At 41.2% G+C, this 18,095-nt stretch overlaps 1 protein-coding gene across 3 annotated transcripts in view; it reads right to left on the reverse strand.

Moving 5' to 3' along the window:
* Positions 1-2,023: 2,023 nt before the first annotated feature.
* prx (periaxin) overlaps positions 2,024-18,095 on the reverse strand; it is a 33,737-nt gene continuing 17,665 nt past the window's right edge. Inside the window, exons 5-10 of one of the 3 annotated variants that reach the window (XM_036214673.1) lie at positions 17,854-18,016; positions 16,977-17,170; positions 16,575-16,798; positions 9,881-14,445; positions 2,927-8,326; positions 2,024-2,739 (exon numbers count right to left, since the gene is read on the reverse strand). In XM_036214673.1, the coding sequence (XP_036070566.1) occupies positions 2,459-2,739; positions 2,927-8,326; positions 9,881-14,445; positions 16,575-16,798; positions 16,977-17,170; positions 17,854-18,016 (10,827 nt within the window). In that variant the 3' untranslated portion in view covers positions 2,024-2,458. Of the gene's footprint in view, positions 2,833-2,926; positions 14,446-16,574; positions 16,799-16,976; positions 17,171-17,853; positions 18,017-18,095 lie in introns of all 3 variants that reach the window. The other 2 variants (XM_024277602.2, XM_036214672.1) reach the window with 2 other exon arrangements.

The following is an 18,095-nucleotide window of genomic DNA, read 5'->3' on the forward strand; positions in this document are numbered from 1 at the left end:
CCCAGAGTCGCTTTCTAGGACATAGTTTCTACAGAGCGGCAGGAGTTCCTAAAAATTTGCCTCTGAGTTGTGGGCGGGATTGTTGGCTTAGGACAGGAGTCTGCAATCCAGATCCAGATGTAGCTCTTTTATCTCCTCATGGTGGCTCCTTGGCCAAACATAAAATAAGTCTCCTGACTCAGTCATGTCGACCGTCTGAGTCAGCAGCTTCCTGCTAATGGCTGCCTAACCAAAACTACCCAAAGAAAACAAATAAACAAAGTCCAAAAACTAAGACTACCAAGGTCCAACCCCAAACTAAAATAACAAAACCCAGCAGTGTAAGACTACTGAGGACAAAGAGGGTATAATTACCTTTTATGTATGAAGGTCTGCTTGTTTTTTTATAGTCTTATTTGGACCTTGAGTCCATAATAATAAATTATTCTATTCTATTCTATTCTATTCTATTCTATGCGGCTCCTTCTAGATTTTGATCAGTGGAAAACTAGCCTAAATGGCTCTTTTACTCTTAAAGGTTGCTGACCCCTGGTTTAGGGAAATGCCACCAGTTTTTCTTCACCATTGCTGAGAGTTCAGAGCTTAGTGAAGTCGGGTATTAAATTAATCGTGCATTTTGTGGTATAAGTCCCAAATTTGGTTTGAGTATACCTCAGGATCCCATCTTTCAGAAAAGCCGGTTAGCCACAAAATAATCCAAGAATTTAATATATATATTTATACATACATATAAAACTATTCTGTAGGTAACCTTCAAGTTTAAGTACTGTGCATGAACAGCCTATATTGTTGAGACTGGGATAAATAAACTTTGAATGTTTTTGTAACAGTTGCCTTTGTGGCCGCCATCTTTACAAATGGCCGCCATTTTGATTTTTTTTTTGACGGGCTTTTCTGAAAAAGGGATTACTAAGGTTCACCCATGTCAAATTTGGTGCTTGAACCAAAAAATGCAAAATTTGTCTGAAATATTAACTTAACAGACAAAATACAATCTTTTTCAAATGACAACAATTTAAATAAAGAATTACTCAGAAATGTAAATGTAATCTGAGATTTCTATACATATGTCCTCCATCATGAGAAAAATGCTCCAAAAAGACACATTTTCATCAGAGTGGATCTCTAAATCACCATAAACCACCATAGAAAATTCTTTGTTTGGATAATATTTTATTACTGTGGGAATTAAACCAACATTTTTTTTCCAACGCAGCTTCGACAAAACTCTTAAAACCAAAGAACCAAAAAGATAAAAATGTCTATACAGTCAAAACCACTCTGTGTTACCGGGACATAATCAGAACTTTTTCCAATAACATTTGAAAGATTTACTGCTTTTCTGTAAACAAAGACAAATCTGGATTCACTCTGGGGAGTGGACTTCCACTGTATTTATTCATGCAAATTTCTTTCAATTTATCTTAAAATTCACCTTTTACACGCACTTCAAAGATACTTGCAACCAACAAAATTATAAAGATGCTTCTTTTTTTAAATGTTGACACATTTAGGTCATTTGTTCATTAAAAAGAATGCTGTTTATATAGCAGTTTCAGTAAACCTTTCTAGATAAAACCAATGGCTGAAACCAAAAGAGATCAAATAAAACTCTTCACTCACAGAGAATCTATTTTGTAACATGATATCCTCATTTAAAATACAGTTGGCTTCTTGACTAGCGTCATTGCAGCATTACTATTGTAACATCGGCAGCTGAAAAGCGTAGAATGGGCTTTTCTACCTGGTTGATGTTTTGAGGATAAACGCAGCTTACAGGCAAACATTCAAACAAGTCAACGGTAAAGTCTGTCTGGAAGCTCCACTCATAAAATATACAGCAGTTTTCATGCATTTCACAGAATACACATATAAAATAGATTAGCAGCCATTTCATTTCTAAATGCTCGGGAGCAAACCGCAACCACGAGGTGGCGTGTTTGAACCCCACAGCAGAAACAGAGTCTGGAGCTCTGAAGGACAGCACAGTCCAAATGCCTCTGAAAAACCAGAACATAAATTCTTTTTTTTTTTTTTTTAAACTCTGGCAAATTTGAAATTCATTACAGTTTAAATTGAAAGGAAACTACATAAGAGAAGCTGTAATATAGATATATATATTTACATAAATAATACTCTGACAGGCACTCTGTGAAATATTTAAAGTCAAAATTAATTTTCCAATTTCAAAACACAAATAAAAAGTCAGTGATCAAGCAGAGTGACATGTTTACATGCAGAAAGAAATGTTCAAAAGCAAACAACCGGATGAATAACCAGCTTTAAACCAACACAACTCAAAGAACGGTAAGAAAAAGGAAAAGAAATACAAAAATGAATGAAGGAAATATATCTTATCACATTCACAGCTAACCTATTCCGATATAAAATAGAGACTTTACGACAACACCGCAACTTCATCCGGACTAACAATGAAAAAGGTCAAATGTTAGCTTTCTTAAAAGTTGAAGTCTGAGACCTGACGAGTTGTTGTTGTGGAAGATTCGGCAGTACGCGTTTGGCTGGTGACCAGCTGCCGAGCAATTCTAGTGGCCTTGGTCACCGTGGTGACAGTTCCCTCCTCGCTGGTAGAGACGTGGCGCTCTTCGGACATTTGCTGGGCGGTGAAGTCAAGCTCTGAGGAATGGATGCAAAAGGACCCGGACACGTCTTCCACGCCTGCAACCTCCCCTTTGCGCTGCGCCTGAGGCGAACCCTCTGGGGTTATCTGGAGGAAACCTGTGAGGAAGAGGAGAGGAAACCAGGAGAAGGGAAGGAGGAAAGAGGAAGAGCAGAATGAGGAAAGAAATCAAGAGCGAAAAGAATCTTTGCCTTTCGTAGTAGCAGAGACAAAACAAGAGAGGAAACATTAATCATGTAAAAACACAAAAATATGAATAATTATAAGAGTCTGCTTTCCCTGTACCTGATGAAAGAGGCTTAAGCGTGACCTTAGGGACTTTGAACCAGGAGGAAGACTCCCGCTCTTCAGTTCCCTTGCTGTCGCTCCACATCTGAACCTTTGCAGAGCTGAACTCCATGTTGAAGCCCTCAGGAGACTCAGAGCTGTCCCTGTCCAGCATCTCCGTTCTGGCTTGAGACGACACCACATCACCTGCAGACTCTGCTGGAGCAGGAAGCCCCCTGTCCGCTTCCTTTTCGAGTCTTGCTCCCTTGTTTTCCTCTCCTGCAGCCATTTTGCCGTATGGACTGGTGAGCTCCACCTTTGGAAGTTTGAGTTTACCTCCAAAAGTCCCTTTGTCATCCTTGTGAGGACTTGCATCTTTGTCTTCCTTGTCTCCTTTAACACCAGACGATCCTGATTTTGCAGGGGAAAATTTGACTTTGGGCATTTTCATCTTTAATCCTCTTGATTTTTCTTCTTCCTCTGCTTTTCTTTCTGCACTTTCCGTGGCTGATTTATCTTTGGACTTCCCAAAACTTGTCTTCATCTTTTTCTTGGACATCTTGACAGTGACTTCCTCTGTCTCTGTACCAGCTTTGGTCTGCTCCCTCTGGAGGCTCGGGCTTGTAGCAGAAGCATCTGGTTCCGAAGGATTAACCAGAACAAACACGGCTTTCTTTACTTTGGGTATTTTAGGACCCTCATACTGGACTTCTGGTCCATGGGCCAGTCTCTCTGGAGAGGAGATTGAAGGTAGAGGTATGCCAAACTTTGGGATTTTGATTTTATTTTCTGTTCGACCTTCATCTTCATCTTGAGAAGTACCAATATCAAACTCTATGTCTGGGATCCTGGGGACCCTAACATCTGCAGTGGAGGGCTTCAGACTAACACTAGGGGGTGTAACTCCAGGTAACTGAACAATAATGTCATCTTTACCATCCTTGCTGCTGTTGTGTTTGACCCGCTCTTCAACTTCGTCTTCACTGTGAGGTTTTGTTGATGCATCTTTACCAGTTTTCTTCTTATGCTTTCGGATCTTAAATTTACCTCCTTTAGTTTTTGGCCCCTTACCTATGTCACTGGATCCTTCCAGGGTAAGATCCAGGTCTGGTAGCTCGACTGATTTCTTGACCTTGTTTCCCTCTTCTTTGTGAGATCCTGTTTCAAGCTCCAAGTCTTCTTTGGGACCTTTGATTTGTATTGTTGGTATTTTGAGCTTCAGACTGTCATGGTCTCCTTCAGAGGATGAATCCAAATGTGCTCCCTGAGGCACTCTAAGTTTGCCTTGAGCTTCTACAGATGGTAACTCAATGTCTGCTTTAGAAGACGGGACTTTTGGTAGTTCTCCCTCTGGACCAGTGACACTCATCTCCATCGCTGGTGAGGAGCTACCTTTACTCCTACCTTTAGGAAGTGAAATATCAACTTTTGGAAACTTCATGTGGGGGAGTTTGATGTTTCCTCCCTCTGCTTTGGCAGAAGCCATACTTGCATCTCCTTTCATGTCCACTTCAGGGCCTTCAACCAAGACCCTTCCTTTGGGAAGAGAAATGTCCTCTTTGACCATCTTGAACTTTTTTCTCTCTCCCTTAATTTCTGGGCTGTAATCCACCTTTGCTCCTTCACTTTTGTCAGATTTTCCTTTGGGTAGAGAGATGTTAACATGAGGCATTTTTATATGAGGACCTTGAAGCTTACCTCCTTCTACTTCTGCTTTAGGACTATGAATTTTTCCTGTTGGCATTGAAATATCAACGGAAGGCATTTTAAGTTTTTCTTTTTCCCCTTCAGGTTCAAATTTTGAAACATCTTTTCCTTTAGGTAAGGAGAATTCAACATTTGGCATTTTCACATGAGGCATTTGGAATTTTGTTCCTCCTTCTCCTTTCAGCTCAACATTTGGATCAACAGACTTGCCTTTTGTCACTGAAATGTCAACTGAAGGCATTTTCGTGTATGGAGAACTGAATTTTTCTTCTCCATCTCCTCGTTCAACATTTGGACCATCAGCTCTTCCTTTGGGTAATGAAATGTCAACTGAGGGGAGCCTGATGTGGGGCATTTTCAAACCACCTTTTTCTCTTGTTAGCTCTTCCTCTGGACCCTCAACGTGACCCTTGGGCAGAGAGATATCAACGTCTGGCATTTTCCAATGAGGCAACTTGAATTTTCCTCCAGAGCTTTCTTCTACGTCCACATCCTTTCCTGTAGATAGTGAAAAATCAACAGAAGGTGTGCTGACATTGGGGGTCTTTAAGTTTCCATCTTTCTCCTTGATCTCCATCTGAGGATCTTTGCTCCTTCTTTTTGGAAAAGACACATCAAAATCTGGCATTTTCACGTGTGGCAGTTTGACTTTTCCTTCTCCTTGCACACCCATTTCTATGTCAGGTGGATTGTTGCCCTTGAGCTTTCCTTTTGGAAGGGAGATGTCAACAGAGGGCATTTTAAACCTTCTGTCTGTATCCCATTCCGTTGTAACATCTGGAGTCTCCAAATCAGGCGCATTGACATCAGACTTTTTCCCTCTTGAAAGGTTGATGTCAACATTTGGCATTTTCAGCTTTCCTCTTCCTTGAACGTCAACATCTGGTCCTTCTAATTTATCACTATTTTCTTTAGAAATATTAACATTTGGCATTTTAATGTCAGGCATCCGTAATTTGTTTCCATCTCTGTCCACATCAACATCCAGTGGTTTTCCAGTTTTGGGTTTTGGAAATGTTATATCAACAGAAGGCATTTTAACATAGGGCATGTTAAATTTCCCCCTGTCAACATCTACTTCAACATCTGGTGAATCATAATCTCCAGATTTTCCTTTAGGAATAGATACATCTAATGATGGCATTGTTATCTGAGGAATTTTGAATTTTCCTTCTCCTTTGACTTCCGTATCTGGTTTCTCAATCTTTTGTGATTTTCCTTTGGGCAGAGACACATCCAGGTCTACTTTGGGAATGGAAATATCAATTTTTGGCATCTTTGGGACTTTGAGGTTTCCTTCATAGCCTTTAATGTCAGCCTCTGAAACATCTACTTCTGCTTTCGGCAGAAGAACCTCCGTATCAGGTGTTTTGGTTTCTGGTAGTGACAGCTCAACAGATGGCATCTTGAGTTTGGTCTTAGCTTCAACTTCACCGACTGGCTTTCCTAAATCCTTCTCTTTAGAGCCAAATCCTGGCATGGAGAACTTTGGTAGTTTGATGGTTACATCAGGTGCATGGAAACCACCTTTACCATCTGCTTCCACTTTCACATCACCCTCTTTCTCTGGAAGCTTTGGTTTTGGTGAGGATATTTTGAACTTAGGAAGCTTTACCTTATATTTTGTCCTGTCATCAGAGCCCTCAACATTGATATTTGGTGTAGGAATGTCAACGTATTCTTTTTTTGCTTTGACATCAACTTCAGGACAAGACACTGACACATCTGGATTCTTTCTGGAAATTCCAAATGTTGGCATTTTGATTTTGGGTTTTTTTACTTTGACTTTTCCTTCGTCATCAAATTCAACTGATGGTGCCCTCAGCTCTCCTTCCACATCAGGGGGACTGATGGAAACTTCGGGTTTTGAAATCTGCAACTCACTGCTCTTTGACTTTCCACCAAATCTGGGGAAATTAAAACCTGGGACTTTGAGGGACACATCGGGTAGGTCAAAGCTGCCCCCTGATGAAGGTCTGCCACCCTCTGCTTTTAGCAGTTCTACTTCCACATCATCACTTTTAGATTTGGTTAGCCCGAAATCTAGATCTACCTTTGGAGCTGAAATATCTACTGTTGGTAGTTTGACAGTGGGAAGCTTTAGGGATGCTCCAGGAGTGTCTTCACTTCCCGTGTTTATGGATGCATCTGTAGCTTTCACCTTGGGTGGTTTTAGCTGTCCTTTGGTACCTGGTATATGCACATCTGCTGAGGCATCAGAACCACCGGTCTCCACTTTAAGCCCCTGTCCTCTTGACCCAGAAGGGAGGCTTAGATCAAAATCTAATTTTGGCAAATGTAAGTCTATGTTTGGCATGTGGAGTCCCAAACCTTTTTTTAAATCTCCCTCCATTTGACCATCTCCTTTAGAAAAACCTACGGCTGGCTCATTAGTTTTTCCCTTCATCTCTGGGCCCTCCACTGTGACATCGCCTGCCAGTTTAATCTGTGGAAGTGAAACATCGACTTTTGGCATCTTTAGATGGCCTCCTTTTTTCTCCGGACCATCGAAGCTGAGGTCAGCATCAACCTCTCCTCTGGGTAATGAGAGGTCAATGTCTGGGATTTTTCCACCCTTAACCTCAGGACCTTTAATATTTATCTCTGGTTCTTTGGTTTTAATCTTAGGTAGAGAAATGTCAATGGCAGGCATATGGAACTTTCCTCTCTTTCCAGTGTGTGCTTCAAGTTCAGCATCACCTTTGACTTTTCCTTTTGGAAGTGAGATATCAATGTCTGGCATTTCAATCTTCCCCACATTGATGTCTGGACCTTTAAGTTTGACATCCACCTCTGGGAGACCAACCTTTGGTAATTTGGGCATTTTGATTTTACCACCCTTGACCCCAGGTCCTTGAACCTCAAATTCCCCCTCAGGTTTTGAAAGTGAGACATCAAGAGTAGGCATGTTCATATCTCCTCTTTCCACTTCAGGACCCTGGAGGTTAACATCTAAGTCTGGAGATTTGACTTTTGGGAGTGACATGTCTCCTCTGACTTCAGGTCCTTCAAGATTAATATTAGGGCCTTTGGCTTTGATTTTAGGAAGTGAGATATCAAATGAAGGCATATGAAACTTGGTGCCCTTGCCAGTGTCCACATCAACTCTCACATCTGTGGTTGCTTTTGGAACTGAGATATCAACACTTGGCATTTGAGCTTTTCCTTTCACATCTGGTCCTTCGATGTTGGCATCAAACTTTGGCAGACTAACTTTTGGTAAGGACACATCAAATTTGGGCACTTTGAACTTTCCGCCCTTCATGTCAGGACCCTCAACCTCAAAGTCACCTTCAGTTTTGGGGAATGCAACATCGACAGTTGGCAGACTAAGATTTCCACCTTTGACTGTAGGACCTTGGAGGTTGATATCTAGATCTGGAGATTTAATTTCAGGTAGTGACATGTCACCTCTGACTTCAGGTCCTTCAAGATTAATATTAGGTCCTTTAGTTTTCATTTTAGGAAGTGAGATATCCAGTGAGGGCACGTGAAACTTGCTGCCCTTACCAGTACCCACATCAACTACCACATCTGTGGTTGCTTTTGGGACTGAGATATCAACATTTGGCATTTCAACTTTTCCTTTCACATCTGGTCCTCCAATGTTGGCATCAAACTTTGGCAGACTAACTTTTGGTAAGGACACATCAAATTTGGGCATTTTGAACTTTCCACCCTTCATGTCCGGACCCTCAACCTCAAAGTCACCTTGGACCTCTCCTTTTGGCAGGGAGATGTCACCCTTTGGCTTTTTGAACTGTCCTTCAATTTCAGGGCCTTTCAGACTGACATCTACGTCAGGAGACTTCAGTTTGGGCCCAGACACATCAAGAGACGCTATTTTAATTTGACCTCCTTTAACTTCAGGCACTTCAACATGTACTTCTGCTCCTTTGGTTTTCATTTTTGGGAGAGTAATATCGATGGCTGGCATATGAAACTTGCCCCCTTTGTGAGAACCCCCTGTGATTTCAATGTCTCCCCTTCCTTTTCCTTTGGGGAGGGATAAATCGATGTCTGGCATCTCAATCTTCGGTCCTTTGATGTTTGGACCTTCAATTTTAATATCACCACCTGGAAGAGACACTTTAGGGAGTGAGACGTCAAATGTAGGCGTTGTATGTTCACTGTCTTTGATGCCAGATCCTTCTACATTTATGTTTCCCTGTAATTTTCCTTTTGGAACTGAAATTTCACCTTTACCTTCAAGCCCTTCAGTCTCCACTCCTTTCACTTTTATCTTGGGAAGAGAAATATCAATTGATGGTAAATGAAACTTGCTGGTTTTTCCACCATGTCCTTCAATGTTCACATTTCCCTTGGCTTTCTCTTCAGGGAGTGAAATCTTGGGAATTGTCTTGTCAATGTTTCCTTCAACATCAATCCCTTCAACTTTTCCTTCACCCTTTAGTTCAAACTTTGGAAGTGAAACATTGACTTTTGGCATCTTTAGATGGCCTCCTTTTTTCTCTGGACCATCGAAGCTGAGGTCAGCATCAACCTCTCCTCTGGGTAATGAGAGGTCAATGTCTGGGATTTTTCCACCCTTAACCTCAGGACCTTTAATATTTATCTCTGGTTCTTTGGTTTTAATCTTAGGTAGAGAAATGTCAATGGCAGGCATATGGAACTTTCCTCTCTTTCCAGTGTGTGCTTCAAGTTCAGCATCACCTTTGACTTTTCCTTTTGGAAGTGAGATATCAATGTCTGGCATTTCAATCTTCCCCACATTGATGTCTGGACCTTTAAGTTTGACATCTACCTCTGGGAGACCAACCTTTGGAAATTTGGGCATTTTGATTTTACCACCCTTGACCTCAGGTCCTTGAACCTCAAATTCCCCTTCAGGTTTTGAAAGTGAGACATCAAGAGTAGGCATGCTCATATCTCCTCTTTCCACTTCAGGACCCTGGAGGTTAACATCTAAGTCTGGAGATTTGACTTTTGGGAGTGACATGTCACCCCTGACTTCAGGTCCTTCAAGATTAATATTAGGGCCTTTGGCTTTGATTTTAGGAAGTGAGATATCAAATGAAGGCATATGAAACTTGCTGCCCTTGCCAGTGTCCACATCAACTCCCACATCTGTGGTTGCTTTTGGGACTGAGATATCGACACTTGGCATTTGAGCTTTTCCTTTCACATCTGGTCCTTCGATGTTGACATCAAATTTTGGCAGACTAACTTTTGGCAAGGACACATCAAATTTGGGCATTTTGAACTTTCCACCCTTCATGTCAGGACCCTCAACCTCAAAGTCACCTTCAGTTGTTGGAAATGCAACATCGACAGTTGGCAGACTAAGATTTCCACCTTCAACTGTAGGACCCTGTAGGTTGATATCTGCCTCCGGAGATGTAATTTTTGGGAGTGACATGTCACCTCTGACTTCAGGTCCTTCAAGATTAATATTAGGTCCTTTGGTTTTCATTTTAGGAAGTGAGATATCAAATGAAGGCATATGAAACTTGGTGCCCTTGCCAGTGTCCACATCAACTCCCACATCTGCGGTTGCTTTTGGGACTGAGATATCAACACTTGGCATTTGAGCTTTTCCTTTCACATCTGGTCCTTCGATGTTGGCATCAAACTTTGGCAGACTAACTTTTGGTAAGGACACATCAAATTTGGGCATTTTGAACTTTCCACCCTTCATGTCAGGACCCTCAACCTCAAAGTCACCTTCAGTTTTGGGGAAAGCAACATCAACAGTTGGCAGATTAAGATTTCCACCTTTGACTTTAGGACCTTGGAGGTTGATATCTAGATCTGGAGATTCAATCTCAGGTAGTGACATGTCACCTCGGACTTCAGGTCCTTCAACATTCACATTAGGTCCTTTAGTTTTCACTTTAGGAAGTGAGATATCCAGTGAGGGCATGTGAAACTTGCTGCCCTTACCAGTACCAACATCAACTACCACATCTGTGGTTGCTTTTGGGACTGAGATATCAACATTTGGCATTTGAGCTTTTCCTTTCACATCTGGTCCTTCAATGTTGGCATCAAACTTTGGCAGACTAACTTTTGGCAAGGACACATCAAATTTGGGCATTTTGAACTTTCCACCCTTCATGTCAGGACCCTCAACCTCAAAGTCACCTTGGACCTCTCCTTTTGGCAGGGAGATGTCACCCTTTGGCTTTTTGAACTGTCCTTCAATTTCAGGGCCTTTCAGACTGACATCTACATCAGGAGACTTCAGTTTGGGCCCAGACACATCAAGAGACGGTATTTTAATTTGACCTCCTTTAACTTCAGGCCCTTCAACATGTACGTCTGCTCCTTTGGTTTTCATTTTTGGGAGAGTAATATCGATGGCTGGCATATGAAACTTGCCCCCTTTGTGAGAACCCCCTGTGATTTCAATGTCTCCCCTTCCTTTTCCTTTGGGGAGGGATAAATCGATGTCTGGCATCTCAATCTTCGGTCCTTTGATGTTTGGACCTTCAACTTTAATATCACCACCTGGAAGAGACGCTTTAGGGAGTGAAATGTCTAGATTTGCTCCTTCTGGGGTTGTTATACCAACATCAATGTCTCTTGCTTGTATTTTTGGAGGAGAGATTTCAACTGTTGGAAATTTTCCACCCAAATCAACATTTTCCTTTATCTTTCCTTTTGTTATTGAAACGTCAACCTCCGGTTTGCCCTCAGGCAGGTTCATGTTTGGAAATGAAATGTCAAATTTGGGCATCTTAAACTTTCCCCCTTTTACCTCACCACCTTCAACATTTGTGTTAACCTCAACCTTTCCTTTGGAGAGGGAAACATCAGTGTCTGGCACATGGACTTTTCCCTCAACACCTTCCGTTTTGATCTCTGATCCCTTAGTTTTTATCCTGGGAAGGGAGAAATCAACAGAGGGGATGTGGAATTTTCTACCTTTACCACCATCTATTTCAATATCAGCCTCAGCTTTTCCTTTTGGAAGAGAAACATCAATGTCTGGCATCTCCATTTTCTTGGTCTTTAGGTCAATTTTTTTTGTTTTTCCTGCACTTTCAGGAAAGTTTACCTTTGGCAGTGAAATGTCAAATTTTGGCATTTGTAATTTTTCCCCGTTCCCTTCAGGAGTGTCAACACTGATGCCAACATTTCCTTTTGTTTTTGGAAGTGAAACCTCAACACCTGGCATACTGACATGACCTCCCTTGACATTTGGACCTTCAAGGCTAACATCTGCCTTGGGAAATTTTTTGTCAGGCACTGTAATATCACATGACGGTAACTTTCCCTCTGGACCCTCAGGTCCTTTCACATCTATACTCACTTCTTTTGATTTGATTTTAGGAAGGTTTACATTGATAGTCGGCATGTGAAATTTGGACCCCTTAGTTTTATGGCTATCAATGTCAACATCTAGTTTTCCTTCAGGGGGTGTAATGTCAAGAGAGGGTTTTTCCATTTGTCCTTTAATCTCTGGTCCTTCAATGTGGATTTCACCCTCTGGCAGATTCAGTTTTGGAAGAGATATATCAATCTTGGGCATTTTGAATTTTCCAGTTTTTCCCTCAAGACCATCAACATTTATATCAGTACTCAGCTCTCCTTTAGGACCATCAAAATCACAGGATGGCATTTCGATGCTTCCATCTTTTCTTGAGTAAACTTCAACATCAAAGTCTCCTCCCTGTTTTCTTCCTCTGGGAAGAGAAAGGTCAATTTTGGGCATTTCAAACTTTGCACCCTTGACTTTTGGACCTTGGAAATTCCCTTCCCCCTCCGGAAATTTCATTCCGGGTAGACTGTATCCACCTTCTTTTCTATAACTGTCAAGATCATAATCACCTTCAAATGTCCCTTGAAGACCTGAGATCTCAATAGTTGGTGCTTTTATATCACCACCTTTCAGCTTTGGCAGTTCAACATCAACGTCACCACCTCGTTTTTTCATCTGAGGCAGAGATACATCAAAGGAAGGCATCTGGAACTTTCCACCTTTGGCCTCAGGTCCTCTGATGTTCACCTCCCCCTCTTTGACTTTCCCCTTCTGAAGAGAAATATCACAAGATGGCATCTTGAATTTTCCACCACCACTTTCACCACTGGCCTTGCCGTCTGAACTGGGAAGGGAGAGGTTTAGATCGGGACCTTCTAGAGTCACATCTCCTTTAGGAAGCTTCATTTTTGGGAGAGAAACGTCAACAGAAGGTAATGTGAATTTTTCTCCTTCTACTTTTCCTTCAATGTCACCCATTGGTTTTAAGGAAACATCTCCAGATACCACCCCCGTTTTCCTTTCGTGTAAGTCAACTCCAGCTTCAGATGACCCCATCTGAGGGAGTTTAACATTGACTGAAGGCATTGTGAATCTCCCTCCTTTTGCAGAAGGACCCTCGATTTCAATGTTTCCCTTCATCTTTGCTGTTGGCAAAGATGCATCATGGGAGGGTAATTGGATTCCACCTCCGCTCGTCATTTCAGGGCCTTCTATGTGACCCTCTGGCTGTGTTAGCTTTGGCATTGACACATCAACAGTAGGCATTTTAAGTTTCTTGCCTTTTTTACTTTTTTTCCCAGCTTTTCCTTCCACTTCAAAGCCTCCCTGGAGGTGGCCTTTAGGTGGAGAAATTTCCACTTCTGGCATTTTAAGCTTACCTCCTTTGGTGTTTACCTCCACCTTGTCTCCTTTCATGTTAGGGAGCGAGACTTCCATTGATGGAAGCTGAAATGCCGCTCTGTCATCATCAGATGTTCCTGCTTTGCCTTTGGGGAGGCTCAAGTCTACTTTGGGCAACTTGAAGGTTCCTTCCCCATCCAATGACTTCACATTAGGGAAAGCTGGGTCAAACTCGGGCATTTTGAATTTTCCATCTCCACCAACGTAACAGTCCATGTCCACATCTCCACCCCCAGAATTCATCTGTGGTAGAGAAATGTCCACAGAAGGTAGACTGAATTTTCCTCCCACATCCGGACCTTCAACACCAGCAGACCCCGCCTTCGGTAAGGAGATGTCAACCTTTGGCATAGAGATTTTGGGCCCTTTGACCATGCTCTCCACTTCATCTGGTATCTTCTGTCCAGTGGTTAATTCCAAATCAATATCTGATCCTGCGACTTCAATGTCAGGCATGTTGACTCCTGCCTTTACTCCAGACTCGGGGAGTGAAACACCAGCGTCAAACTTCCCCTTTCCTTTTGGTAAGGAGATGTCAACAGAGGGGATCTGAACAGAAGCAGCTCCTCCTGAGAGATCGCCTTCCACTTTTGGCATTCTGATGTTTCCCTCAGGAAGTTGTAGCTCTCCATCTCCTTTTATTTCTGCCTTTGGAGTCTTGACCTTAAAAGCAGAGTCGATCTCATCAGAATGACGGGAGAGTCTAACCTTGGGAAGTTTGAGTTTTGGCATTCTGAGTTTCGCATCTCCTTTGCTAACATCAGCATGAACTTTTCCCCCGGCGACTTCGGCTTCTCCTCTGAAATCTCCTTTAGGAGCTTTGCTTCCAGAGGTGTCCTCCACAGTGGACACAGATGCCTCAGCTTTTCCTGAAGGAAGTGCAAACTCCACGTCTGGAGTTTTGAACTTTAGGCCTCTTTTCTCCACATCTTTATCACTGGAAACATCAAACTCCACTGAAGGTGGGTGGATTCTGACTTCTGGAGGCTTCCGCTCCAGAGATCCAGTTTGAGAATCAGAACCCGACTTGTTGTGTTTAGACTTGGGAAATGCAATCCCAAACTTGTGTCCCTTTCCTTTGGTTTTTATTCCAGCTCTGCTAGTTTCTGGTGGATAGATGTTTTCGTCCACTTCAAGTTGTCCTGTTCCCAGTTTTCCACCTGTAACTGCTCCAGTGTAACTCTTGGTTTTCATGTGAGGAAACCTGGAGACGAGAAAGAGAGAAGAAATATGAAATAAACATTGTCCTTTTTTCTCTTTCCATTAATCTAAAGAAGTAAAACATTTCAACAGCAAACTAACATGAAGAACCAACAAAAAGCCTCCAGCTGTTCAGCTGAGTGACCAAGAAATAAAAACAAGTCCACAAACCCAACATGAACAAAATAAACCAAAACTCATTCTAGAACCGTGGTTCTCTATGGGTTACAGTTTAGTGTACCCCGTGAACCGTATTTTCTATTCTACATTATCATTGAAACGTCAATAGTTCTTCAAAAACTGCAGAAACTTAAAAAAAATGTAAAATTTTAGTCGACTTTTTGGGAATTTTTGGTCAGCATATGATAAAATAAGGCTAGTATCCAGTACTGGTGGTGACAATAGCTGTGTTTCCATTACACATGAGCAAAACCTTATTGAAATTCTAGAAAAGTGAAGAAACACAAATTTGCAATTACGTTGTTTCCATGAAATAATAATTATGTCAATAAGTCATTCAAAAACACAGATGTGAACAATACTTTGATTTACGGCAGATAGATTCAAATTTCTACGACAACACTAGCGTTCATCATCATCTATCAAAGGAGACGCCGCGGTTTTATTCAGGCCGTGAGGTGAGCGGTGAGCTACATGGGAGCGGCTACAGATGAAGAGATTTTGGGAAAATGGTGGTTGGTGATTTTACAGAGGAGCCGTAGATCCAACAATTCTGCATGAACACTTTTGTTGAGTTGTGTGATGCTGTGGGACCTGCTAAAAAGGCTAATCGTGGTATCCGGTTGTTGGTCATGTGACTCAAACATGTTAATTTCAATACTCCTAAAAAACCACCTCCTCCAAGTGCAAAATATTTTTTTCAACAAATGTGAGATTTTTTTTTAAATTGTCGTGTTCCATTAGGTGAATTAATTATTGCAAATCCAATTTGCTCAATTTCCCAGTCAATGGCAACACAGCTAATGATTTCTTTTATGATCTTTACCTTATAGATTTAATGTGTTTTTGAAATTCCTTAAATGTTTTTTGAATTCTAATAAAGAAAAAACCTTGCAGCTGTTGCTGAAGGCCTGTCTCATCTCATATTTTAAAGTTTTAAATGGTTTGCACCCCCATCTTTAATACACTTTAGACACAAGAGAAACACAGTATGAGATTTTCACCAGAGCGTCAACAAGAGTTTTTGATGTTTAACCTGCCTAAATAGACAAAAGATGTAATTTAGCTATTGTGCTAATTCTAGTATATCTATATTCTAGCTATGCTAAAACACTGATTAGTATGCATTTTCCTAATTAAAAAAAAAGCAAACAAAGCAAAACAAAATAAAAGAAACAAAATAAACAAAACTAAACAATTCAATTTCTTCTGAGCTTTCATAATTAATTTTTTTTTGTTTGTTTGTTCATTTTCGGTAGAACCAATTAAACCAGTCAACAAAATAAAATGAAAAAGTCTAAAAAAATTAAAAACAAGGATTTTTTTTTAACGTATAAAAGAAACAAAAGAAAAGAAAGTAGAACACAGTGGCCAAATCTGACCCCGTTGTGTTCTCCTGAGTTTAAAATAAAATGCTTAAAAATAAGAAATAAGCACAGAAACAACTTTGGATTCAACCATTTTTTCCCGATTTGTATGTACGGTATAATACTCAACCTTATTTTATTCTTTCATTATTTTATTATAAATAGAAATGTGCTAGAATTAGGTGACAGCTGTCTGACTGACCTGTTTCTGTCCGGTTGTGAACCCTAAAACACCCTCAGTTGGTTCTAACACTCATTCTCCTGCTAATAATCTGACAATTTAAGATAGTAAGAGCTTCCATCTATTAACATCCTGTCAAAAAGATGAAGCCAGAAATACTTTTTATGCATATTTATGGATTTCAAGACTACAGAAAATTCTGTTTGTCCTGAAGAGCCAAACCAGCAGGTCACATGACATTCAATTAGTTTTTGCTCACATGAACCTTATTTTTATTGTATTCTCCAAAGGTTATTATAATTTGAGAGCTTTCATAGATCCTTACCATGTTGAAAAAAACACCTACATCTGGAGATAATCCCAATGTTTCCAACAGATGATTGTAAAAACCCGAACAGAACCAACCTGATCCGTTTCTTTCCCTTCCCCGCGGCTGGCTCCGCCTCCTGCACGCCTTTCCTCTGTTTGAACTTGGGGAGTGAAAACTCCACGTCCACATCGCCGGCCTCCAGCCTGGGCGGGGTTCCCTCGATCACCAGCTCCTCTCTGTTCTTCTCCTTCAGCCTCTTCAGGCCGAAGCGGCCTCCTCTCCTCTTCTGAGTCTTGAAGAGCTTGGTGCCCTTCACACTCTGGAACAACGACAAATGAAAGCTGCAGATGGATCAAGGAAAACTGTCATGCAGCAGCAGTCTGAAGAGCTACCAGTTTGAAAAAAGGTGATCCTGATCCTGTTATCTGACATGTTTCCAAGTCGTCTTTTTCTCTTTATAACTTTTTATTCACACAGGAAAAAGAAGGAGCGATTACCATTTTGGCGACCTTGGCTTTGGGGCCTTTGACCTCCCCGCCGGGGACTCTGGGTCGCACGCTGACCTCGGTTTCGGGGACGGTCCTCTTCAGCTGGAAGCTGACCTTGTACGGCTCTGCGCACTGCAGGATCTTCAGAGCGTCTTCATACCTCACATTCTCAAAGTAGACCTTCGCACTCAGCAGCTGATCCCCTTCACACAGGAGACGACACGGATGAATGGATGCAGACATAAACTCTGTTTACATTTTTATTTCACATATGTTTGGTTTTTATGCTGATTTGTTTTTGGAGTTAACAGATTTATGTCCTACAAATAACTAATTGAATCGACTCTATAATACTGACTGTTTTTCTGTTTCGACTTGTTTGTGTCTTCATCTCAATAAACAAGAACCCAGAAGGTTTTGCACCATAGCAACCATTCAGTTTTCTTCATGTCTGCGGCTCATAAATACATGCAGCAATTTTCATGTCTCTGCCTTAAAGTAAATATTTCAATTTTCCTTAGCAACCAAAGTTTTTGTGCGTTCAGTTTGAAATGACAGACGCTTTTCCACTGCCTGACTCATAGAGGCTTATCAGCTTTGTGTTGATGACACGTGTGCATGTGATAAGGTTTAGATTAATGTGAAAGAATCTATTTGGTTGAGAATTTATCTACACTTTTAATCCAAAATTATTTAGTAATTTATTGATTAAAATACAATATTTGTTTAGAAAATACAGTCTGTCTTACATTTGCCTAATTTGCTTGGAGCTCTTTTGCTTATCTGAGAGATTCATGTTTTTAATATTTTAACCATTTGGATTTACTTACAAAAATGATTTTACTTTCTCAGTTGTAGAGATCAGTGCGACCGTAGCTGATGATACCTTGCTGTAGACTCAGGTGTTTGGCAGCAGGAGAATCTTTCAGGACGTCTTTGACGAAGATGCCCCGCTCTCCTCCGCCCGTCACGCTGTAACCGCTCGCTCCAACCTCTGCGTCCGTCTCCACCACAATCTCCACCGACTTCTTCAACTCGTCCTCCACTCCCTGCAGTTTACAAAGGCACAACTTTTTATACTTTCCCTTCAAAATATCAATAAAAAATGAATGTAAAATGTGAATATTT

This window comes from Oryzias melastigma, linkage group LG13 (genome assembly GCF_002922805.2).
Source record: "Oryzias melastigma strain HK-1 linkage group LG13, ASM292280v2, whole genome shotgun sequence".
Classification (NCBI taxonomy): domain Eukaryota; kingdom Metazoa; phylum Chordata; class Actinopteri; order Beloniformes; family Adrianichthyidae; genus Oryzias; species Oryzias melastigma.